Below are 26,983 nucleotides of genomic sequence, written 5' to 3' on the forward strand. Positions count from 1 at the left end.
GAAACTGTTTTGAGTGGGGAGTAACCTCCTTAAAAGGAAACAGCGCAGGGGCACCTGGGTGGCTCAGGTGGTTAAGCATCTGACTCTTGGTTTCAACTCAGATCACCATCTCAAGAGTTATGAAATGGGGCCCTGCGTAGGGCTCCGCACTCAGCAGGGAAGCTGCTTGGGGTTCTCCCTCTCCCTCTACCCCTTCCCCCACTCGCACTCTTTAAAATAAACCTTTAAAAAAAAAAAAAAGTAGTGGTCAACACACACTGTCTCTTCCCTTCCCCTGCTTCATCCTTTCTGCTGCCTAGGATGCAGATGTGATGGCTGGGCCTCTAGCAGCCTTCTTAAACCATGGAAGGACCTTAGAAAGCTAAGCCAAATGCAGCAGAGCAACAACATAGAAATAACTGACCAATATGGATCTGTTCTTTCAAGACATCTCCAGGCTCTATTACACGCCAGACATGGTGCAGGTCCCTGAGACACATCCGTGAACAATTGAGACAAAGGTCCCTGCCCTTATGAGACTTGCAACCTAAGAAAAGGCAGCAGTAGTGAACACATTAAGTAACAAGCTAGATGATGCCAAATGCCATGGGGAAATAAACCACTAATAAGGAGGACAGAGAACAAAGGGAAGGGAGAGATTGCAGTAGGAAGTTTCACAGACAGAGGAGTCAATGAAGAGAAAAACAAGATCTAAAAAGACACCATTAACCTGGCTCCTGGTGAAACCCTCCTGGGCCAGAGCCCCAGGGGGTGGTGAAGAGATGCAGAGGCCAAGTGTGGATTCAGTTCCACAGAGCAGAAACAAAGCAGAACTGGACTCATAGGTAAACCTCTTCCACCCTGGGTGATTATTTTCAAATTGCCTTTTCGGGCAGCATGGTTCACAAGGGGGTTTTATTACAGCTCAGTAGGTGATATTCCAGGACCCCCAGCCCGCACAGCTCCACGCTCGGGGAGGCTGCATTTGAAGAAACAGTTCTTCGTGATGAAGTCCCAATTTTCCCTTGCTTTTGGAGATGTGTCTAGCAGGAAGTTGCTGCTGCCGAGGTCAAAAAGGTTGCTGCCTATGTTGTCCTCTAGGATTTTGATGGATTCCTGTCTCACATTTAGGTCTTTCCTCCCTTTTGAGTTTATCTTTGTGCATGGCTTAAGGAAATGGTCCAGTTTCATTCTTCTGCATGAGGCTGTCCAATTATCCCCAACACCATTTGTTGAAGAGACTATCTTTTTTCCATTGGATATTCTTTCCTGCTTTGTCGAAGATTAATTGACCTTAGAGTTGAGGGTCCATTTCTGGATTTTCTATTCTGTTCCATTGGTCTATGTGTCTGTTTTTGTGCCAGTACCATACTGTCTTGATGACTACAGCTTTGTCATAGAGCTTGAAGTCCGGAATTGGGATGCCACCAGCTTTGGTTTTCTTTATCAGCATTCCTCTGGCTATTAGGGGTCTTTTCTGGTTCTGTACAAATTTTAGGATTATTTATTCCAACTCTGTGAAAAATGTCGATGGTAATTTGTAGGCATTGCTTTGAATGTGTAAATTGCTCTGGGTAGCATAGACATTTTAACAATATTTATTCTTCCAATCCATGAGCATATGATGTTTTTCCATTTCTTTCTGTCTTCCTCAATTTCTTTCGTAAGTGTTCTGTAGTTTTTAGAGTATAGATCCTTTACCTCTTTGGTTAGGTTTATTCCTAGGTATCTCTGCAGTTTTTGGTGCAATTATAAATGGGATCAGTTCCTTAATTTTTCTTCTGCCTCACTGTTAGTGTATAGAAATGCAGCTGATTCTACGCATTGATGTTATATCCCACGACATTGCTCAATTCCTGTGTGAGTTCTAGCAATTTTGGGGTGGAGTCTTTTGGGTTTTCCACATAGAGTATCATGTCATCTGCGAAGGGAGACAGTTTGACTTCTTCTTTGCCATTTCGGATGTCTTGTATTTCTTTCTGTTGTCTGATTGCTGGGATTTCTAGTAATATGTTGAACAACAGCAGTGAGAGTGGACCTCCCTGTCGTGTTCCTGACCTCAGGGGTAAAGCTCTCAGTTCTTCCACATTAAGAATGATATTCGCTGTGGGCTTTCCGTAGGTGGCTTTTATGATATTAAGGAATTTTCCCTCTATTCCTAGATTGTGGAGAGTTTTAATCAAGAAAGAAGATTTAAAAGGCTTTTGCACAGCAAAGGAAACAGTCAACAAAACTACAAGGCAACCTAAGGAATGGGAGGAAATATTCACAAATGACATATCAGCTAAAAGGCTAGTATCCAAGATCTATTAAGAACTTAAACTCAACACCCCCCCAAAAAAAAAAAAAAACAAATAATCCAAGAAATGGGAAAAAGACATGAACAGACGTTTCGCCAAAGAACACATACAAATGGCCAACAGACACATGAAGAAGCGCTCAGCATCAGGGAAATACAAATCAAAACCACAATGAGATACCACCTCACACCAGTCAGAATGGCTAAAATTAACAAGACAAGAAACAACAGATGTTGGCGAGGATGTGGAGAAAGAGGAATCTTCTTACACTGTTGGTGGGAACGCAAGCTGGTACAGCCACTCTGAAAAACAGTATGGAGGTTCCTCAAGAAATTAAAATTAGAGCTACCCTACAATCCAGCAACTGCACTGCTGTGTATTTACCCCAAAGATACAGATGCAGTGATTTGAAGGGACACCTGCACCCCAATGTTTATAGCAGCAATGTCCACAACAGCCAAACTGTGGAAAGAGCCCAAATGACCACCGACAGATGAATGGATAAAGATGTGGTACATATCTACAACGGAATATTACTCAGCCATCAGAAAGGATGAATACTTCGCATTATATAGATGTGGATGGAACTAGAGAATATTATGGTGAATGAACTAAGTCATTCAGAGAAAGACAATTATCATACAGTTTCACTCATATAAGGAATATAAGAAGAGGATCATAGGGGAAGGGAGGGAAAACAGAATGGGAAGAAATCAGAGAGGGAGACAAACCATGAGAGACTCTGGACTCCAGGAAACAAACGGAAGGTTGTGGAAGGAGAGGTGGGGAGGATGGGGTAACTGGGTAATGGGCATTTAAGAGGGCACATGATGTGATGAGCAGCAGGTGTTACATGCAACTGATGAATTACTGAACTGTGCATCTAAAACTAATGATGTACTTTATGTTGACTAATTGAATTTAAATTAGAAAAAAAATGAAGAAACAGTTCTTTAGCTTAAAATGTTTTTGTGATGGTGGCTTGGCCTTAGGAGCCACGTGATGGCAGGTGAGCATCTCACACGTCTGTACAGTGCACTTGGCACCCAGTACAAACTCCGTGAACTTTCGTTTGCTCAGTGAGCAAATAAACTTCGCTAACTTCCACAATCCCTCAACTTGACAGTTGTCTTTCTTTAAACTGCATTTCTGCCGCTGCCAAGAATATCTCCCCTTCGCTGAGCTTCCTGTTGCTCCCCTCCCTGGCTCCAAAATAACAAGAAGTTGCTTGGCAGTGATGTCATTGCCACTGTCACCGCCTGCAGGGCATTCACATGCTGGCTATATTTAAGACCCAGGCTTCATGTTCAGTGACATGGAAATTGCCACCTTGTGAACCGCACCGGAAAGGCAAGGTTCGAAAAATTTTCTACGAATAACCAGGTTACAAGTTCTGCCTCTCCTAAGGCAAAGAGAAGCCGGGGCGTTCAACTGAGCAGCGGGCTCCAGCCTCGGGGATCAGCCAGGTCCAACTGGTTCTTTTCAACCGCTTCTCTCAAGTAGCACAAATGCTAACACTCACTCTGGATAGTGTGTTCACTCTCTTTGAATTATTCTCCTTTCCCCGGCTCCTCTGTCTTCTGTTTTCCCTCCACACCCTTCTGTTATTTTTATTTACTCCTCCAGATTGCTCTACCTACTTCTCATTAGAATAAAAGAGCAAATGGAGCGTTAATGAATGGTAAATGCAGCCCCCTTCCCCCCACCCTGCTATGGATAAGTATCATAACCTTTTAATCAGAGTTCTATCATACTTATTGGTTTGGGTAATTTTTTTTTATCTCCTGCTCCTGTGCTCTGATGGGAAAGTGATGGGCTGCAGCATTATTTCAGACACAACCTTTTCCCTGTTCCCTCAGCAGCTGCAGATTTTTTGCATCTTGATGAACCGCCCAAATCCATGTTTGGCGCACATTTTGCGGGGAACATCTGGCACCGACTACTAATGGCTCTAACGCATAACCATTCAACACTGGCACGTGCTTCAAAATGCAGCTGTTCGTGCAAATATACCTTGCTGCTTACTCCTCCTAAAAATTTTAGTTCATCAACAAAACCTGAGTCTTTGATTGGATTCTGGAAGCAGCAGAGAAAATAAACAAGCACATGGCTTTCTCCCCAGTATTTGATTGCGGGAACATATGCCATGGTGCTCCTGTTCCTCTCTTCCTGTCCATGGTTTTCATACCGAATGACTATCTAGGAAACTCGCATGGGTCACACAATTCTGAAGGGGGCATTAGGGAACTCAGATGGTTCTCCACTTCTCATGGTGTCTGAGAATGCACTTCCATAATTTTAAGTTCAGATGTTAACACATTTGGCTTTTCCATCTTTCTGTCTGGGGAAAGGAGGATCCCCACGTCTGTACTCCTTAAAGAAAAATCAGCTGGGAAATCACCCATGCCAAGGACACCCTCACCTTCCACACTCCCCAAAGCAGGAACCAAGCGGTGACGAAGGGTGAAGAAACTGGCTCAGACTCTGTTGGTGGGGGTCCTCCTGCCTCACCCTGGAGCCCACCTCGCTTGGGCCATGAAAACATTCATATCCTTTGCCCTGCGATCCTGTTCCTGTCAACATGTTCACAGAGGGGAAAAGGAGTGACAGACCCAAGGATATCATCTCAGCCTGCATCTACAATCTCAGAAAACTAGAAGCAGCCTGAACACGAACCCGTGTGGAAACCACTCAGTCAACTGTGGAGTCCCTTACAGCCTTCAGAAAGGACAAAGAGGCAGGCCCTCCACATGCCACCATGGCGTTATCAGGTGACACCTCTTCCCTGGAAAGAACCTGGGCAATATGAACCAAAAGCCTTTACAGCTTTTTGGGTTTCTTTGGATTTTATTTATTTCATAGAGAGCAAGAGTGAGAGCACAAAGCAGAGGGAGGAGAAGCAGGCTCCCCACTAAGCAAGGAGCCTGATCCAAGGCTCAATCCCAGGATCCTAGGATCATAAACTGAGCCAAAGGCAGAAACTCAACCAACCGTGCCACCGGGTGCCCCTTTACAGATCCCTTCTAACATGGGAATTCCACTTCCAGAAATCTAGACTAAGGATTTTAAAACAAAAAAAGACAGAGTAAAACTTTATCAAAATATATGTTCATGGAAATCCTACTCCAGCAAGGGTGGGGGAGAAGAGTGGAGAGGAATGGTTAAGGAAATGGCGTGAGAACCAAGAACACAACCCAACACAGAATTCCACACAGCCTTTGAAAGGGATATCCACGGAAGGCAGTAATGTGAGGAAACATTCATGGTAGGACGCTAAATGCTTTTCAGAGCAAACCAACTTACAGATTCAGAATGATCTGAATTATGTCAAATAAATACATAAAATGAACTGCAATAAAATGCCTCATAAATAATAAATAAAACATTTATGGTAATCATGTCCAGGGGATTTTCTTCTTTAAACTGCTCTTATTCTCAGACTTAAGGATTGCAATTTGTACATTATTTTTATTCACTTAACATAATTTGAAATCTACACAGAAAAACAAGAAAATAAGAAAATTGCATGCACACACTGATGGTGGTAGAACTATGTAAAAATCGCATTTTAATGGACTAAGGGGAGATAATCGTTATGCTAGGGTTGGGAGATTTGAGATGTCCTTTTCCATTTTAGGTTATGTTGCTTTTACAACTTAAAGGTGATTTGCGGGGGGGGGGCTGTTTGTTTTAAAAGCACGGAAACAAGAGCTTTCTCAAGAACTCTCCAGCGGACTAGTCATGGCAGAATTCTACCCTGGAATCCCACTTACATCCATCTGCACATGAGAGCATCCAGTGCAATGTCAGGCGAGCAAACCAACCTGAAGGATGATGGGCTCATGCTAATACCGCACATGCAGATCCGTCAAATCCCACCAAAAGCAAGCCTACATGGTATTCATCATTAGTTTAAAAGTATCATCAAAAGGGCCACCTGGGTGGCACAGTCAGGCGACCAACTCTTGATTTGGGCTCAGGTCCTGATGTCAGGGTTGGGCTCCATGCTCAGCGTGGAGTCTGCTTAAGACACGCTCTTCCCCTACCCCGCCCCTACCTCCATCTGCCTAAAATAGACCAATCTTCTAAAATATATATATATCCAGACACCTGGATGGAGCCATCAGTTAAGCATCTGACTCTTGATTTTGGCTCAGGTCTGATCTCAGGGTCATGGAACAGAGCCCTGAATCAGGCTCTTCGCTCAGCATGGAATCTGCTTGAGTTTCTCTCTCCCCAACCCTGTGCTATCTCAAATAAAACTTAGAAATATATCATCAAAAGCAAAAATGACCAATGTTAATGGTGCTAATTCTCGCAGTGCATCAGAGTATTCTGTTTTTCAAACTAGAATACAAAACTAACTCCCAACTTGGCTCAGAAAGAAAAATTAAGTGCCATCAGCTTTCTACAAGCCCAGGTGGTTTCAGAAAACTTCCCCTCCCAGATCCCTGATATTCAATGTGGGTCAAGAACCAGAGGCATTAGCATCACCCGGAGCTTGCAGGAAACACCTGCTACCAGGCCCTGCCCAGCCCCACCGAAACCAAGTGTGCAGTCCACCGTGACCACCACTTGCACCTGGTGGAGACATTCGAGTTGGAGGAGCACTGCTCTAAACCACCGATCGTCAGACTTGGCTGAGCACTAGAGTTACCGGAGCAATTCGGGTCTCACTTCCAGAGATTGACTTAATTGGTCTGGAGGGGCAGCCCGGACAGCTGGTTTTCTGGGTTTGGGTTTTTTGTTTTGTTTTGGGTTTTTCTGGACAGTTTTAAAAACTCCCCTGGTGAATGTAATACATAGCCAAGCCTAAGTGAGTCATTTAGCTCTTCAACCCAAAGAATTCTTTATTAGAAAGTTAGTTACATCTGAGCAACGGCAGGTTAGATTAACTCCAGAAAATGGCTCTTTGCAAGCTTAGATGGAAAAATTTACTTCTTTGAAACCAGTAACAACCACGGCTGGCTTTTACTAAGTACTTACTCTTGGCATTCACCATGCTTAGCACTTTTCATGCATTGTCTCTTCGACAGCATCTAGAAGGGAGAGATGATTATCCCAGTTTCCTAGGTGAGAAGCATTAGGGGTACAATTACCACCAGAAGTCACACATCTAGAAGTGGCAGAAGCACCAGCAGGACCCTCAGATCCCCTTCCCCTAGTCCTGACCTTGAGAAGTAGGCTCCAATCCAAGCCTTGCCCCATACCATTACACTATACTTCCTTCCAAGAAGGGCCAACTCAACCGGAATGTAAGGAATGACAAGCCAAAAGGTTAAAGTCTTTGTTGATGGATATATATATATATATATATATATATATATATATATATATATATCCCATCCCCCCCCCCCATTTTCACACCTACAGGTTCGAGTCAGCTCTGTCTTGTTCATTGTTGATTGACAAGCTTAACACAGAATAGATGTTTGAGGAGTGACTCAACAAATGAACACATGAGTACTACCATCCTTCACTGAATTTCAGTAGCATTAAGCTTCAGGAACCCAGCTCCCGCTAAGCCATCTGGTCTCCTGCCCTGACACATACATCTTCTACTCCTTGTCCAACCCCACTGAATTCTCCATGGCTGCTCTGGTTTAAGTCATCAAGGACCTGTCAGCTGCTGACAAGGACGCGCTGAAGAATGAGGAAGAGAACAGCTCATTCAGCTAATGAAATTCAGCCAAGTGCAAGAGTCAACGACCTTGAGGAAAGCAAGCTTTGTGTCCAAGGGGGCAGTGAAGGCCAGGAGCACCAGAGTAGGCTGGAACAAAGTGGGAGCTCAACAGACAATTCATTGTAGTCACAGTCTAGTCCTTAGCCAAAGCCTCTCAGAGGCTGAAGCAACTCGAGAGAACTAAAGCAACTCAAAATGGGCCAGAAGGCTCCCACCCAATTCTGATGGCATATTTGCATATTGTCTTGAAAATGAGAATACTGGGCAAGGGCTAAGGCAAGGACCCTCACTGGGAATAGCACTGCCTCCTAGAGGTGTGGACATAGGCATTTCTAAAGCTCCACTGGTGACTCATGTTGGGAGAAGCCTAAGCAACACAGAAGTACGGAGACGCTTTGGCCATCGCCAGGATGATGGGGTGCTGCTAGCATTTATCCACTGGGGCCTGAGATACTAGCTGTCCTGACAGCCAAGGCAGTCCCACCGGCCAAGGCAATCCCACCACACCCAGGAGTGACCTACATCCTATCATACTTTGATCGTCCTGGACCCCTCACGTAGGTGCAAAATTTGTTTCTAGTCTGACCCCACAACCTAGTCCATTTAATATACATGAAACATTCTAGTTTTTATCCTAGCATCCACCACGCTCTGCTCTTTCATTTTCTGTTCTTATAAAGAATGCCTTGTGATCTTCTTACCGCCTTTAATCCAAACTCATGCATTATAAGTAGGTGCAAGCACTTAACCGCATCAGGTTTTCCAGCAAAGCCCTACCCAGCCAATATATACTGAAATTCACTCGATATTATGAATTCCTTTCATTTTCCTTCACAGCAGCTAGAGTGTTATACTCATTTAATAATTAGTTCTACAGGTAGGTTATAGTAGCTATGCATTTCGTTTCAGTACAATAAAGGGGACCTTACCCAAAAAATTTTCCCCAAATTATTTTTATTTTAAAGAAGGAATACAGACTTTTCTAGAGCCTAAGAACTACAGATCCACAAGATTCAGTGCTTGCTAAGGAGGTCAAGTTACTACTGGACATGAAGATCCAAACAAGGCAAGACAGAAAAGAGGACACAGAGCTTGTGTGTGACCTTCTCAACTCTGACCATTGGACTCTTGGGATAAAAACCATCATCAATGCCTTTAGATAAACACTGAAGACTTTTACTGTCCTTTTTCACTAGAAGCATACCCCTCACATTTCTCTAATTTAAATACAACAAAAGGCAGAGACTGAGATTTAAAGCCTCCCAGGAAAGCTACTGAAGGTCTTCCAGGGGGCCAGACATAATGACGGGAGCGGGGTGCCAGAGAGCCTTATCTAGCCTTCCCTTACAGATTGGGCAGGATGGTTCTGTCTCACACGCAGGACACGGTCACAGCAGGTGACTCAACAGCCCAAAAGGGACAAATAAAGGGACACACAGGACTGGAAAGAACACTGGGAGGAGCTGAAGGTCAAATGAAGGTCAGTGGCCAAAGGCTCCCAGATGCTCACTGCAGGGGAAAGCTAGGACAGGGATGGACCCACAAGCTCTCTCCTGGCCTCAGAACCCCGAGCCACCCTCCGCCAATACACCAGCTAAGAAGAAATTCAGGAACATCCACTGAGCATTTATGATGAGCCTAGAGATCTGCTGAAGGCTTTAAGAGCATTAGCTCCTGTCACCTTCCCCCAAACCTATGAGGAAGTGTAACAGACATGATTTACCTGCCCTCTGCCCGTCTTGAAGACCTGGCGAGGCAGTCCATCATTGTCTTCTGCTCACTCCTGGCCACAACATGACCAGTCAAGAGTCTAAGAGGTTATACATGGACAATAAGGGAAAGTCTCTTCTTTAGATCCTGCACAAGGCTTGGCACGACCAGAGGCCATTTTGCTGCTATGTGCAGAGGCCTTACCCAAGAAGGACATGAACACAGAGCCAATAGCAAGGGAGAGAGAGCAATGACCTCAGTGGAGAACCAGGCCCAGTAACACCAGAACAGAGTGACCAGTCCCGCCAACATCAAATTCTCCTGTTGACCCAAGCTCATCTGGTTTGGATTTCTACAGCCAAAAGTTTATTAATATTAGTTCAGATTATTACGCACCAGTTCATGAACAGGGAAAGGAAGATGTGAGAAACTGCTAGGTGGCCCAGCCAGGACCAGAATCACTGTGCCACCTCCTTAGCCAAGGGTTAGACACAGCCCTTGCAAGCCAGCACTCACCAGGCACACCACACCGCATCCTGATTTTTGTTACCTCACAGGAGATACAGAAAAGCCTTTTAAATTTTCAACAGAGGAGGAACCAGAGGCTCAGGAGGGTAAAGGAAATGGCCGCATCACACAACCAACATGTTCTTGTTTGCACACCCAAGCTCCCCAACAGGAGATAAAGTAGTGACCAACAGTAATAGTGAGGCTGGTCCTGACAGAAGACAGGAAGAAAAGGCTTTGACTGGGGCTCTGTGAAACAACCCCAGGACACGCTCTTCACCCTCTTCCCAAATCGTGACCAGCAGCACATCTCTTCATGGACCTGGCAGGTGGATGGTTGAGGGAGCAATTTTACTCTGGCACAGAGAAAACACAACTCCGACCAACCCCATATTATACACGCGAAGAAGGTGGGTTAGGACTCAGGATTTAACAGCTAAGACCATTCACAAACTGACTCAAGTAACCAAAGGAATTTATTAGTTCACTTAACTGCTAAGTCCAGAGGAAAAACAGCTTCAAGAAAGACTGGATCGAGGAGCTCAAGGTATCTAATTAGAACTTGCTTGTTTCTCTCTCTCTCCGTTTCTCCACTGTGTTGTTGCCATTTGAGGTCAGGATCTTCCCACATAGCAGCAAACATTGCTATCAACAAGGCCTGCCTTATATCCTATCCTCTTAAGAAGGCCATAATAGCCTATTAGCAAACCAACTTGGCTGCCTACCTTCTGTGACCCAATCACGGTGACCAAGAAATAGAATAAGCTGACTACCCAGGCCTGCATCGCCTGCCCTGCTCTGGAACCCAGGCAGGCAGTGGCAGAGTCAGTCCCATCAAATCACACGGAACAGGAAGGAGGAATCACCCAACAAGAATGATTGGGATAGCGTCCACCCCAGGGAGAAAAAATCCTGGTGGCCAGGGCAGGCAGGATCTAAACTGACCCCTAATGGTCTCTGCCTCTTGGAAGGTACATGCATGTGTAGACCCCCCGCTACACTTAATCAGGGTTAATCTGTGTGACAAGAGGAAACAGGGAACTGACAGGATCTCATTCCCAAGATGAGGTTGTGAAAGACCGTATCTTCCATGTGGTGTATTCCCTTGCTCTTAGGTTACTCCCACTCCAGAAACCAGCTGCTGTGCTGTGTGCAGCCCTACTGAAGAGGCCCACGTGGCAGGGAACAGAGGCCTCTTACTAAGAGCCACACGGGTAAGCTGGAAAGTGGAAACTCCAGGGGCACCTGGGTGGCTCAGTCGGTTGAGCATCTGACTCTTGATTTCGGCTTGTGATCTTGGGGTTGTGGAACTGAGCCCTGTATCAGGCTCCACGCTTAGCAGGGAGTCTGCTTGGGATTCTCCCCTCTCTCCCTGTGCCCCTCTTGTGCGCACATGTGCTCTCATATACCTAAATCTTTAAAAAAAAAAAAAAAAAAGTGGACCCTCCAGTCCCAACCAAGCCGTCAGCTGACTGCAGCCTCAGGATAAACTCTGCTCGAGAACCACCGAGCTGATCCATTCCCAGATTCCTAACCTCCAAGAACTGTGAAGATGACGAACATTTATTTTTAACTGTCAAGTTTTGGAATAATTTGCTACGCATTAAGAGCTAATAAAATGAGCAAAAACAGAAAACATGCCCACGATAACCCAACAGCTCTGGTCACTGGCTTCTCTGAAAGGCAGTTTGCATGCAGAGCTCTGCTTTCTGTGAACACCTGTCTCATAGCTTCAGTTTGCCTAATTCAGCAGGAAATATGGCAGTCTTTCAGCCATGAGACTCACATACCTTCCGCTGCTCCCGACTATAAAGCCTCCGCCTCAGGATCGAGCAGCTGCTTGGGGCCACAAAAGCACTGGGCTGGTTATACGACCTTGCTGTTGGTTGAGCCATGACAGCACCAAAGGAAAGCCACTCATTTTGAGCAAAAAGGAACGTGATAAAATGCTGAATTTGTTCGAGGGGGGTGGGGGAGTGTTGTTCAGTTTTACAACAACACTCAGAGCCAGTAAAACACACCTACATGTCAACACACTGAGTATTCCAATACTTACGGCAAAAATGATTTCACGTTTTAGGGTCTGAAATCGCCTAGCATTTAATTCTTTCTGCACCATTGCCATGAAATTTTAGGTTTTGATGAGATAAGGTTTCTTGGTAATATGATTATTGTACTAAAGAAAAAGGATAATGATAGTTAACATTTATTGAGCACTTACGAAGCACATTTACTGAGCTGACACACGGTCTCTCATTTTATCCTGCAACAACGGTGAGGTCCAAGGTTTTCTTATCCTCATCCGACATAAGGAAACTAAGTCACTTGCTCAGCTCACACAACTCAGCAGCAGCAAAGCCGTGACTGAGCCCGCACAGTCCGATGCCGGCACCCGTGCCACTGACCACTAGGCTGAACCACCTGCATTGGGACACCTGTCACCTGAACTCAAGTAGACGTGAGAACCAAGCAGCCCCAGGGCACGCACACAGGCCTCACTTCCGGCCTGAGACCCTTCCTGGGCCCCATCGTCAACATACCTCAGGCTCACAAGCAATTGTCCACGCAGGTCCACCATCTGGCAGCACGGACAGCACTACTTCCGTGGCCAGGGGCAAGACGAAAGTTCCAACAACTGGCACAGGAACTCTCTGGAACAGGTCAGCCGTTGGGCGGATTCAAAATGTACACATCCAACAGCTCCATTTGCTTACTTCCTGTTCTCTCCTGCTCAACTACGTGCCGTTTCATACATGTTCCTTCTATCTACAGCCTGCAAACCTTCAGGTACCTTCCACTCCTAGCGACCCACGGTTCAAATGGAGACATTTCAGATCATAAAAACTGCTTAATAAATTAATTTTTTCTATACCATTCATGGGCTAAAATTCTCCTCAGAATCATCATGTACTAAAACACACTTACTACAAAATACACTAAACCACTTCTATCCAGAGCCTCATGTCCTTTCAAATACGGCTCTCATTTTGTCCTTTCTGGTGCAGAAGATCATCTACTTTCTAAACGAAGAAATGCGCACTTGCTCACGTTCAGCAATCACCCAGAAACCCAACCTGCAGAGAAGGGAGCAGGGACTCAAGGCTAAGCAGCCTCCTAGCACGATCCCAAAAGGACGGAGAACAGCAATCTGTCTGTGACCCAGAACCAGAGTCCTGCAGACTTCAGCCTCTATCGTAAGCACAAACAGTCCTACCACAGAACCCTGGCGTGGCCAGACCGAACGGTGGTCCAGTGGAAAAGACACCAGGGACTGTACTTATCATTGTCACTCAACTGTCTGACATTCTTGAGAGGGCTTTTCTGAGTATGAAGCAAGCAGAGAAATTCTAATGGAAACTAGATATGGGATCATTGCATCAACGTTTGATTACATGTACATAACAATTCCAGCAGTGCCACGCCCACCCCCAGGCAGCGCCAGGGCGGACGGCTGCTGTGAATGCCAGAGCTCCGGACTTCCCTACAGACCGACAAGGCCGTGGCTCCCGGGGTTTAAGTTTGTTTGTTTGTTTTTTTCTTTCTAGAGAGAGAGCACACACGAGCAGGGAGAGTAGCACAGGGAGAGAATCTCGAACAGACTCCCCACTGAGCACGGAGCCCAACACAGGGCTTGATCTCACAACCCAGAGATCGTGACTGGAGCCAAAATCAAGAGTCGGCCGCTTAACTGAGCCACCCAGGAGCCCCTCCTGGTCTTATTTCAAAGAAGCTTTAAAAAACCACCCATAAACTGCTTATCTTACCTAAAACAGGAAAAAAACTCGAACTCTAATAATGTCCAGCAAATTGAAATTACTCTCATGTGGTTCATTAGCTCAATGAAATGCCCCATCCAGGCATGTTAAAGCCATGAACACGAAATCCAAGTGCTTCAGAGAAGCAGACGAAGAAACGACAGGCTATAGATTTTAAGTGCAGCACATAAAAATGTTTGCTTGTGAACAAATTAAGGAAAATCCACATTTTCATGAGACCTGAGATTTTTAGTTTCCTTTAACAAGATATAAACTAAATCACAGGAAAGGAAATAATATGGCTCTCTAGTAAGAACAGGCTGAACTGTATTCTTCGTTAGGAAGGTGCGGATGGAAACCGTTTCGCCACGGCCACTTTTCGCCTGTGATGTTACCAGGGACCCAGAAGCGGGGCCCGACCCTGCGGGCATGGCTGGGCAGAAGCAGGCCTTCTCACCCACGGCTGCGGGATGCACCTTAGCTCAGCCTCTAAGATTGGGGGCGGGGGGAGCGGGCAGAGGAGGTGTTGACCTCTACCCACCTCAGAAAACTACTGCACTTTGACTCAGCAATTCTACTTCCAGGAATTTTTCCAATGAACTTAGGAGAAAAAAGTGATGAACGCAAACGTGGCATCATTACAAACCACATTCTCAGCAGGTGATCCCAAACCACCTCCAACGCCCAGCTGCCGGCACACTGGCCGAACCAACTCCAGGGCAGACGACAAGCGATCACGAGCTATTAGAGGGCAGCCCACAGACACCAGGACAGACCATCTCCACGCTGCCGGGGGGGGGGGGGGGTGCAGTACATGACCATTTTTCACGAAGGTCGAAGGAAGGGAGGGGAGGGAGGTGAAGGAGCAGCTCTGGAACGGCTGGCACTGCCCGCCTCCAGGGGGACTGCATCGTTTACCCGTGTGTACATTTTGTATTTCGAGCCATATGTATACATATTATTCAATAAGTTAAATTAAACTCTCAAATGCATAGATTTCCACTGGCTTCTGTTGTTGTTTAGAAGTGCCAGTGAAGGGTACGCTTGGGGTCTGCACTAAGCCCTCCCCACCCCCTGCCCACGTGTCGGGCCCACGGCTCCCCGTACCTCGCCAGCGCCTGGACCTTCAGGACATGCCGCTCCTCCTGCTCGGCCACCTTCTTTTTCAGGCTGTCGACCTCCTGCCGCAGCGCCGCTGAGTGCTCCATCTCCCCGTCCAGCAGGTTCCGCAAAGACCTGGGCAGAGGGGCCACCTGTTCAGACACCGCTCGCGGATTCCACCACGCCATACACAAGGATTCGTCTAAGTCCTCCTGCCTTCATTTTCCACGAGGGTCCGTATCAACCCGCATTCCCGTCTATCTCATGTAAGGGGATTCACACGGATACCGACGTCTGCTCAAGAGCCTCAGAGTAAGAAGGAGCACGTGGCCCAGGCTCTGTGCCCCCCCCCGTTAGCCTGTGGGCAGCGTCAGCCACTGGCAAACAAGGAGCTGAGAGACCTCCAGGCAAGCCCCTTTCAAGGCATCCCCCCGCAAGGGGCAGCGCATGAGAGGAGACCATTTTGTCACAGCCACACTGAAGAAGAGACTGAACCAGGGCAGGGATGCCAGGACAGGCCACCAGGGTCCTGTGAGCAGTAACAGCGGAATATGGACAGAGGCCTCCTCTCCTTTCCCCTTCTACCATCAAAACACACCATCATCCTGTCCTGGCATCTCCAGGTGCCACAAGCAGACAGTGTTTTACAGCCTTATCTGGTCTCATGCTGCAGGGATCCTGCTCAGTATTATGTCTGGGAGTTAACCCTCCAAAATACATTCATTGGTCATCCTCGGTCTTGACAAGCAGACAAGACGGCAGCTCTTCCTCAAGAAGTGAGCCAAACATGGTTCTGACTTCCCGTTCACCTCACTGGACCTCAAATGGCTTTTTCTAGAGAACATTTACTGAGTTTGGGGCACGTACATCCCAAATCCAGTGTACAAGTGCCAGCTGACATCAGGACAGAGGGAGAAGTGTGACTGTGAACTTGGCAGACACCCCCCCCACCCCGCCCCATCACTCACTCAAGTCAGAGGCCCATGTCCCTTTAGAGCTTTGAAAAAACTCCCCTCTTGAGGCCTGGAACCCCAACACAAACATGGTGTGATTTTTTACCCCCGTGGGTTAGGAGAAACTGACAGACAGTGACTACTGTTCTTCCTACGGCTGCTACCAAGACAACAGCTCCAGTGGAGAAAGGACAAAGAATCCTATGTTGTCTACAAGCCCTGCATTTAAAGTTTATTTTAGTTTGAAAATTGTGCTGTCTCAAGATTTCTTTTTTAAAAAAATTATCTTTTGTTTTAGAAATCATGCTTGTTTGCTTTTACATATTTCCATAAAGGATGAGGAAGAAGCTTGTCAAACACGGCCCAAACTAAGCTTTCAAAAGGACAGTCATGATTGCCTGTCCCCATGGACACTTAGTTCCTGCTCGGAGTAGAGCAAGAAAGCAACGTGAATGCACATACACAGGCACGTGTGCGCACGTCCCCTAACCCCCAGGGAGGCAGGACAATCGGGCTCACAAAGCCTAGCCTACAACCGCAGGCAAATCCCTCCACCAACTGCCCTAGCCAGTCGGGAAGCTCACATTCAAGGCAGCCAGCTGGGAGCAGCATAGCTAACTACTAACGGGGCAGGGATCTACCATTGTTTTCAACAGGCGACCCGAAACAAATAAAGCCTTCCACCCGCTATCTGCAACTGGGCTGCTTCTGAACAAGCCAAAAAGAAGCCAAATGTCATCTTGCTCTAGGTATCCCTGATTTGAGAAAACTAAGTATTTGAGTGCTTGGAACATAGTAAGATAGGCCCTCAAATGGAAGGTTACTCCAAACGCTGCTTTTGGCGGGGAGAGGGATGGGGGTCAGAGGAAGATAGCTAACAGGTGGGGGGGGGGTCTTTGTGAGGTGGTGAAAACATTCTAGAAGTGGACCCTGGTGATGGCTGCACACGTCTGCCAACACTGAACCGTACCCTTTAAATGGGTCAATTATATAACTTGCGAATTGTTTCTCAAAGTGCCTTTCTAAAAACAGCTGTTTGAGAATATTGGTTTACCAAATTCTTAGTTGGGGTTCTAAGGCAGAGCCGTGACTGGGAGGCTTTCAATCCCTGCCACCGCTCAAGAGGTACACCCCACACCAGACGACATCACTGGTCACAGTCCTGCCAAAGCAAAATTCCTTCCCCTGTGAGACTCTCCGTCCCAGAGGTGGAACGTCCAACAGACTACTCCTAAGCCTGAAAAAATCAGGGTACCTGTTCTCTTCTTCCAGCTCGTCCTTCCTGTTCATCATGGCCACAATGGCTTGACGCAGTTCACCTAACGGAAGAAAGAAAGTCGAGATGAATCGGCAGATCCCGCCTGAGTCATCGTCCCCTCACCAAGCTGGATTATGTGCTATTTAGGGCAAGCTGTCTAGACAAGTTCCCTTTTCCCTTTCAAAATTAACTCCAGGGCAGTCTCCAAGACCCCACGGGCGCGGCTCATCACTTACTAGCCACACGAAACGGGAGGGCCGGGCAGAGTGAGGAGCGTGGAGGGCTTTCCTCAGGCAGCACACTCCACTGCTATGGAAAACACACAGCCTTGCGGCTTCTACATGCTTTTCCAAGCCCCCACTACTGGACAACATCTGCTTCGAACAATGATCTGTTCCCAGTTACAGCTGTTTATCAACAGATGAGAGAGCCGATCAAGTGGCAATTAGCTCCAGGTAGACATAGAAATACTTACCCAAGTTTCCTAAGAGATGTGGTTTTCCTACACGGACTTCTATCGTTCACATATGGGGTGGGGCCTCTCCAATGCACAGTCCCTTGTTGCTTATCGGAGCTACTCTTCAACTCAGGAAAGCATTCAGTGATAGGAAGGCACGTTTCTCAATAGGCATCCAACTTCCCTATCTGCATCAAACTTAACTGTTTTCACACTGCATCCACCTATTCAAGACACCTACCATACCACGCAGATCTCGAGACCGGTTTTGCTCCCCACCCTACCTCCCAACAAACCCTGTGAAATTCTGTTTCCATCTCAGGATTGGCTGCTAGAAAGCTCACAGCCAAAATGACCCGCCTGTGAGTGCACGGAGCCATGTGGCAACCATGAAACACCGTTTTACGGGTGTGCAAACGAGCTCAAGGAGATTAAATGCCAACAGCGCTAGAATCTGAATCTAAATCTCCCAATTCTCACCTCTGCATTGGACCCCAGGAAACAGTAACGTCTACCAGTCGCATGCAGAGATGGAGGAATTTGGATTTCACGGACACCTCACAAGGACATTCATCCATCTTACAGAGGAAGAGCACATCCGGACAGGTGAAGTCACACAACCGCACACCTTTCATGTCAGAGCCAAGATCAGAACTGAGTTCTCAGACTCCTGGGTGACGCTGCCATGAAGACCCATGGCCCTGGAAGAAGGCAGGAGGGCCAGGGCGGAGACCTAACTCACACGTGCGCTAAGTCCAAAAACAAAGGGTATCCAGGTAACGAGGCCACAACCAGAACCGCAGGGGCACAGGTCCTGGCACATTGTTCTAAGACCAGAGTCACAAAGGATCCTTGCAATCTTTCCCAACATTTGAAAATTTAGTAGGGAAAAAAAAAAAAAAAAGGAAAGGAAAAGCATTTCCACAAAAGATGCTAAAAAGGTAAGAGCAAGGGTGGGGGCAGGGCCAAGGAGGAAGGAAGTTGTTAGGTAGAGTTCGCAGGCCTTACAAGCCAACGGGGCCCAAGCCGGCCCGGAGCCCCTGGGAGACAGGAACCAGCACGTGAAGCAGACACAGCCGCAGAGCGTGTGCCTGCCTCAGCCAAGCTCTGCGGACACCTACTGAGCACCTTCTGAGTACAAGGTACCTTCCCAAGAAGGGAGCCAGGCTCCCAACTTAAGGAAGGTCTTTAAAGGACTATTTCTTAAGAGCACAATACACGTTCACATAGGCCTATTATGAAACAGGGTCTATAGGACTCTGCTTCTGAACTTGACCAGTTAAACAGGGTCCTGGCTCTCAGGCTCAAACCAGTGTCTCTGCTTCTATGAGCCTTTCCCTCGGATCCAAGAGGCAAAAACAGCACCCACCTTCGCAACTCCCTGGGGAGCCAGAAGGTTCAGAGGAGCAAGGGGATGGGAGGGCACTGTGGTAAGGCACTGCCTCTTACACCCTGCAGCCAATAACTTACAAAACTCAGCATGTAAAACTTTAACTGAAAAAATGCGGGGGGAGAAAAGAAAGCCACACGCAAACAACCCAGTCATTTGTTCCAGGACACCACAGCCATGGGGGGGGGTGGGCAGACAGGATAAGATCTAGGTGGCCTTTCTCTTCAAGAAGCCCAGCACAGGGGCGCCTGGGTGGCTCACATGGTTAAGTGTCTGCCTTCGGCTCAGGTCATGATCCCGGGGTCCTGGGACCAAGACCCATACTGGGCTCCCAGCTCAACAGGGAGACTGCTTTTCCCCTTGCTTGTGCTTTCTGTCTCTCTTTCTCTCTCAAATGAATAAATAAAATCTTTTAAAAAGGAGAAGCCCAGCACCAGTAGCCAGCAGTCATGGACTGTGGACACAAACCCAGAAATTGCTCCTGTCCTCCAAGGACTGCTTGCATCCCGAGTTTTCCTACAAAGCTACCTTCCCACTGGGGTTCTCTACTGGTCCAAACTTCTTACAGGGATGGAAGAAAAGGTATGCGTTTGCAGTGAGTTGCCAGGATGCTGGATGAGGTGAAACTTTCTTCTTCAACTATTTTTTAAAGCAGTTTTGAAGGTACAGGTTTCCGTGCACCCCCTGCCCCCCACACAGGCACAGCCTCCCCCACCATTGCCATCCCCACCACAGCAGGACATTTGTCGGGACTGAGGAACCTACACTGATGCCCTGGAACCACCCGAAGTTCACATCAGGGTTTGCTCTTGGCATTGTACAGTCTAGGAGTTTGGAACATTGTACTGACCTGTGTCCACTATTACAATATCACACAACATAGTCCTGCTGCCCACCCATGTCCCCTGTGCACCACCTGTTTATCCTCCCTCCCCCGACCCCTAGTGCGATCTCCTGGGAATCGGAGAAACCACACTCCATCCGCGAGCCTTCTGTGCGGGGGCAGCAGCACACCCGCGTGTCTACTTCACATCCATGAACCACCCGCCCTGGATCTAAGCAGCAGGACAGCTCTACAGGGCGCCCCCACCGCCACAGCGCTCAGCACGGGGTGCCCTGGACTGCTCAGTCCCCCCCACCCCTCTCTGCCAAGCTTCTGCAGGAGGGAGCACGTCACCACCCACACACACGAGCCTTATGACACGTTTGTGTCATGCCCCCTCCTGGGGTCACCAGGCATCGCCAGCCCCTTTGCCTGGCCTCAACTGCAGAGACAGCAGCCTCTTACCAGAGGCCTTCCTGAGAGACTCTCCAGAATGTTTTTAACTGCACTATTTTGACGCTATCCACATGTTGTTGGAACCTGTCTTTTCTCATGCTCACGCCCAACTTCCAGTCTGATAAAACCCTACTCCTTTATTCAGGCCCAGATGAAAAGGCATGTCATCCAGGAAGCCCTCCGTGATTTCCCCACCCCTCAACAAGTTGCAGAATGTACAATAATTAACCACCTGTCTCTTACAATTGGCTTACAACTCCTTAAAGATGCACAACAGGTTATGCACGTTGGGTCCCCAGAAGTCCAGCACGTTGGGTGCTTGGTCAAGTTTCACGGACAATGACAATTCACACCCAACTGCAATACCATGGAAACGAACAACAGTAACAGCTGCCATGTGATGCCCATTTTTTATGTGCAAACTACCAGCACCTGACAAGTCTTGTTTCAATTTTCACAACCACATCATGAGGACTCTCCATACAGAGCAGAAACCCACACTGGGAAAAGGCCATAAGGTCTGAAGTCTCCTTCCACACCCTAAGGCCAACGAGCGTGGAAAAGGCGTTTGGCAGGACCAAGAGCTGGAGAGATGTCGCTTTAGTGGGAGCTGGGAGGGGCAAGGGGGTCAGGTGCGGGTTCCAGCAGCTTCCACTCTGATGACAGAGGCAGGATCCGCGAAGAGCTGCTATCAACAGGCTCCTGGGCTGGGCAGATCTGACTTCAAACCCCAGCTCAGCCACTTATTGCCTGGTAACCTCAAGCGGGCTTCCACCTTTGCCAAAATACAAAGCGGTGATAATGCCACATCCCTTGCAGAATGATTCACGAGTCAACTGGAGTTCCCAGCCTGGAGACACACTGCCGCAAACGCAGAGAAGTAGTTCTGCGTCCTGATTTTTAAAACACAGGACCTGGGTTCAAATTCTGACTCTGCAGCTCGGTGACTCTGGGCAAGTTACCCACCCTCTCTGAGCATCAACTCCCTTCTCTACAAAATGGGATCTCAAGAGTCCTTAGTTCAAACAAGCGTCGTAGAGATTCAATATGTAATGTGTAATACGTAAATGAGGTGCTTAGAAAACGCCCAGCACATAATAAACACTCCACATGTTACCTATCCCTGTAGTTAGTGGCCTCCCCTTCAACAGCAGGGGACAGCAAGATGGGGACGAGGTAGCGCTGACTACCCAAGTAGAAGTCGGCTCAGTCAAGCACGTTTTCAGGAGTTAGGAGATTTTATGAAGTTCCTGTGTACCTCAACTTTGGGAAATAACTTTTTTAAAATGGCCTAAGCCCTAGAGCAGCAGACCAGATAATAGAATTTTCTGAAGTGTCCAACAAGATCACCATGGGCAAAGTGGGAAATCAGACCCAGAGAATGACGTGTCACTTGGAGGAGACGGAGTGTCTGTGTTCTGGGGGCACGGCATGAAGGGGTCCCAGGTACTGCCCCTGAGACTTTGCAGCTCAAAACTGCATATTCCATGGGGGAAAGACAACCTGGAGGAAGCAGCAGTCCCCAGAAAGTCCCAGAAAACACGAATGCTCTTCCGGCCAAGAGCCACAGCAGCTGGAATGAGAGAGCTCGGCTACAGGCTCATCTTGAGGGCACCCCGACCACACTACCCAGGAGCCACCCATGAAACACAGTGTGACGACCAAGGCTGAGCTCACCATCCCCTGACATGGGGAAACAGAAGGAAAAATAAGGCTGTCAGATCCCCCTGGCCTTCCCCACACCACCATCACAGCACATTCAAGGTCACCAAGAAAAAGGGAAAAGTCCAGCTATGCACGAACACTCAGGACAGCGTTTCATACGCATTCACCTTGCTGACTTCTCGGGCAGCAAAGCCAGTGGGTAACACTGGGGTTGGTTTTCACAGATCACATAAATAGGGTATTTCTCCAAGCACCAGTGACACACGCCGGCAGAAGCACTCCCTAACTTGTAATTTTCTCTCCTCTCCCCGGCACCGCACATCCCATTACTGGTTTAGTCTCTATCATTGTGGTTTTCTTCCTCTTTATTACCTGCCACAACACACGTTTCAAGTGGCAAAGGAGCTGCCTCTCTGTGCTGCGGCCTCCACACACCCCAGGCTGAAGGCAGAGGACCATCCACCTCGAAATCAGTTCCTTGGCTTCAGAGAAACGACAAGCAAATCCGGCCAAGTACACAGAAGAATGTTCACTTTAACCATAAGAAATTGATCTGGGATAAAGAGCAGCATTTCGAATCACAGTGGAAAGGATGAATTTGTCCATAAATGTTGCCATTTTGGGACCCAGAAACAAGACTTACATCCCTGCTTCTGTCATGGACCCAAAAAATTTCAAATGAAATTATTTAAATGTGAAGTGCAACCATAAAACACTAGAAATATGTGAACAAACATTAACGCCATCTTGCAGCAGAGGCCTTAACATGAAAACAAACAGGTCCATGAACGAAATTATATTTTGTTTGTTTTCAACTTCTGCCCATAGAGGGCCCATCTAACAAAAAACTGATCCACTATGGAAACTTGACCCTGTTCAGGGAAGCCAACACAGTAAGAAAAAAAAAAACAAAACAAAAACACAGGTTTCCCTCATCAAATCCCAGACCCCTCAAGTCTCCCTTCTGGGACCCCGGGCAGGAGGGGAACGCTGCCTCAGACCCCACAAATCCCTCCCCACCTCTTCAGAGATCTCCTCGGCTTTGCCGCTGGTCCCTCCAGCTGTCCCTATTCAGCCTCCTGCCCTTGATCTTCTCTGTCTGCCTTCAGTGGTTCCCCAGGGGCGGCTACATCTACACCCAGGGCTCAACCACCGCCTGCGCCCCATGGATGCCCGAAGCTCCAGCCCACATGCATCTCAGCCCCTGGGTGCTTCACACCCTGCCTGTCTCCTGCACGCCTCCATGGTTCGTCTGCCATAGAGCAGACCCACTCCCCTTCTCTCATGCCTCTGGGTGTTGGCACAGGCTGTCCTGAGGGACTCAGAGCCTCCTTCAGGTTTCGGCCAGGGATCACCTCTTCTGTGAGGCCCTCCCCCACTGGCAGGGGCAGTCAAGGAGCCAGGAGGCCGGCCCAGTCTTACTCGTGACCCTCCTCAGGACTCTGCCCTATAAGCCTCCAGCTGCAGCCAGGGAGACATTTGGTGGCTGGTTGCCTCAAACTGAGCCAATCAGAGGGAATTCTCCAGAAGTTTGGGATGCGCCAGTCTCTCACTAGATATAAAGGATGGCTGGGGTGGGGGGGGGGGGTGTTGAAGCAAATGCATCTGGCCAAGAACAAACGGTTCTAAGTTGCTCCACCAAGATCCATGTGCTGAAAGCTGAGCGGAGGAGAGCTGGCCAGGCTGGGGACAAAGGAGCTAACAGACACAGGGGCAGAAGTCTGCCAGAGAGAGGAGCCAGTAAAACCCCTCCAGGCAAACCCAGTGCAGAGAAAATGCGGACTTTTGCAAAGGGGCTGGTGTCTGAAGTGTCAAACATGAGCCACAGAACCCTGCTGCCTGACACTGGGGCAAAGCCACAGAGAACCCCAAGCTCTAAGAAGAAGCCCTATTGCCTTGGTGAACTTACCAATGGCTGACTTGGTCTTTAAGTGCACGAATGTAGTAGCCAAGACCACGGAGAGTGACTTGCAGAGACCACATAGCCACAGGAATAACACGGGCGTGGATGAATGGCCGACCCAGCTCCTGCCTGACTCTGCCCCCTCCCAGCACCCAGGGCCTTAAGAGCCCCTACTATCCCGCCCTCGTGTCTCAAACCTCAGCCATCCCAAGTCCTCACAGCCAATCAAGCCACCAAGACCCCCCTTTCCCTAAGGCCCCATCATACCTTATCGATACCACCATGAAAGCACCAAAGCCCCCACACAGCCCAGAACAGGGAAGGGTGGCCAGAGGTAGGGGGCCCCTACCTGCCCTAGCCTCTGTCCACAGTACACCCAAGACCTTAAGAATGAGTGAAGGGTAGGATGAATTAATGAGCAACTGGTCCCCACTGCTAAAGTCTGCTCATCTCCAGGAACTGAGAGTGGAATGGGCAGGCAGAAACATCAACTGTGCTTAATAATAAGTTCAGTGCCTCCCCAGAAAACACTAACCACTGCATTCACAGCTGTAATTTCCTGCCCCAGGGACGGGGATTCAGGCTCAAACAAGATTTTTCCAATGGGTCTTGGGAATGGAAGGGAGGGTACAGATTCTTCTATCACCACCAGGACCCAAAACTGGACCCTTCTCCTCTTCCCCGGCACATGAATCCACCCACGGGAACCCCAGACTTCAAACAGATAGGCAGAGCAGGGACCAATATGGATGCAGACACACACTACAGAGAACACCCTTCACACAGGGATGATGGGGGTCAGAGGCTGCTATGTGTAGTACCGGGGCAGGCACCGCGGCGGGAGGGGGAGCGCCTGCCCATGCTCAGCCACCGAAGGGAGGGATGATCTTAAGATTAACTGTGAAAGAGGAGTTAAAGATCATTTTAAGGGGGAGAAAACTCACAGCCTAGGATAACTAGACGCAGACAATCGGGACGTACGGGTGCACGCGCGCTCTCACATATACATAGATCTATATAACAGCGCTTTGCCTATATATAGCAACGCTTCCCAAAGACCTCAAAGAGCCTTTACAAGTGCTCCCCTGGGGCCCATACTCAGTTATATTTAAAGAGAGAGCTCACGAGGGCACAGGCACAGAAATAAATAATATGCTTCTACGGCTATATACTTAACCTACACCGTCATTTTTCAAACTTAACTTACTGCTTTTTATATCTTTTTCTGCCTACCCACTCCCGCTCATCTCCAGGAGAAAGGATAAACTATATCGAGCTCCTCTAACTTCCATAATCCATCCGGCCCTTGTTGCCTTTTGTTCTGTTTCCGGCCTCCCCCTCTCCCCTGCCAACCCAGGGTTTCTACTTTGTAATTCGTTAAGATGGGGGGGGGGCGGGGGGTGTCAGTGTCCCCAGACACATTGCCAGTGCTACGAGGACCAGCAGCGACCCTGCAGCATTTCCTGTGTGCCCAGCCGGGAAAGAGCACGGTCTATCCACAGTCCCCGTGAATTTTCGCCACCTCTAGAGAAACAAGGCCTATTATACCAATTCTATGAATGGGGAAATGAAGGCCCAAAAAAAAAAAAAAAAAAAAAGACACCTGCCGCAGGCCACAGAGCCGGAAGTCAATCAGACAAGGCCCGATCCTGGTCAGCCTTCCTGAGAAACCTGTCCCCAACCTGCACTGGCAGCACCAGGCTGAGCTGGCCCCCGGGAGGGGGCACACTCAAGCCTCAAGCCCCCAGCATATGGCCTCCACTCCCCCAACCTCTGCCTACAAAAAAAAAGAAAAAGAAAAGAAAAAACAGGTGGGGGTGTGTAGAGATTTTAAAGATTTTATTTGGTTATTTGACAGAGAGAGAGAGACAGCCAGCAAGAGAGGGAACACAAGCAGGGGAAGCAGGAAAGGAAGAAGCAGGCTTCCTGCCAAGCAGGGAGTCCGATGCGGGGCTCGATCCCAGGACCCTGGGAACTCGCCCTGAGCCGAAGGCAGACGCTTAACGACTGAGCCACCCAAGAGCCCCTCCACCCCCCACCCTTAACACTGTTTCTACATAATCTAGAAAAAAGAAAAGGTTTGAGGAACCCGTAGGAACAAAATGAGAAATACAATCACAAGGGAAAGAAAAATACCTTACAACAACGATCAAGTTCTGTATCTTTATCACCTTCTCCATGTGAAATGTGAGGCTGGGGGCTGGGGGCGGGGGTCTCATTTGTGCACGCACGTGCGTGCACACACACACACACACACACACACACACTCATGCACAGTCTATTTACAGTGACTTTAATACAAACTTTAAGACAAGCGTCCCCAAAGCAAACGCAGACTGGGCCCCCAAGTAACGGCAGTGAACACAGTGAAGTCCTCACAGGGGTGTGGGGCCAGCTGCAAGAAGGGAGAACACGGCCCACAAAGGCAGCAGCCCCGGCCTCCAGACCACCGTCCCAGGCTACCACCCAGTTCTGATTTGTCAAGAGAAGCCAGCAACCACATTTTTACGTACATCTGATTTGAAACGCAGTTGACAAGGTTCTCCTCAAGCAGGCCCAACACACCGCAGCTACGGGTCCCCCCACTCTGAGGCCCCCACCCCGAAGCTGGAGCTCCTGATCGCCATCAGCTTGCAAAGAGCGGAAGTAGGGCACGCCAGTAGAGCCATATGGTTAAAATTTTAAAAATAAAATTAAAAAGGTCTCCTAGAGAATGTCAGAAGTATGGAGTTGGAAAGGGGCAGAAGCAGAGACCGAGCACCCGAGGAAACTCCCCAGGAACCTCAAAATGATGGACTTGGGAACCAGCAAGGGTCCCGGTGCCCCCCACCCTGCCCCACTCAGCAATCCCGTGAGAAGACAGCACCAGAGCACACACCAACGGTCACATTAGGAGCAACTCGGTGGATGGGGAGGGAAGGGTGTCTTAAGAAAAAACAAGTGGAAAGGTAGGAACTCATTGAGTCAAGAACAGTCTGTACGTTTATTCTCCAAAGTTAAAAAAGAAAAAGGCATCAGCACAGCATTTAGCTTTCAAGAGGTA

At 48.3% G+C, this 26,983-nt stretch overlaps 1 protein-coding gene across 2 annotated transcripts in view; it reads right to left on the bottom strand.

Moving 5' to 3' along the window:
* SNX29 (sorting nexin 29) overlaps positions 1-26,983 on the bottom strand; it is a 510,975-nt gene that overhangs the window by 375,056 nt on the left and 108,936 nt on the right. For both annotated transcript variants that reach the window (XM_045777903.2, XM_045777904.2), the window contains 2 exons: positions 17,244-17,307; positions 15,042-15,170 (listed from right to left, as the gene is read on the bottom strand). In XM_045777903.2, coding sequence (XP_045633859.1) covers positions 15,042-15,170; positions 17,244-17,307 — 193 coding nt within the window. The remainder of the gene's footprint in view (positions 1-15,041; positions 15,171-17,243; positions 17,308-26,983) is intronic.

The sequence above is a fragment of the Ursus americanus genome, chromosome 2 (genome assembly GCF_024610735.1).
Source record: "Ursus americanus isolate L20-20 chromosome 2, mUrsAme1.1.p, whole genome shotgun sequence".
Lineage (NCBI taxonomy): Eukaryota > Metazoa > Chordata > Mammalia > Carnivora > Ursidae > Ursus > Ursus americanus.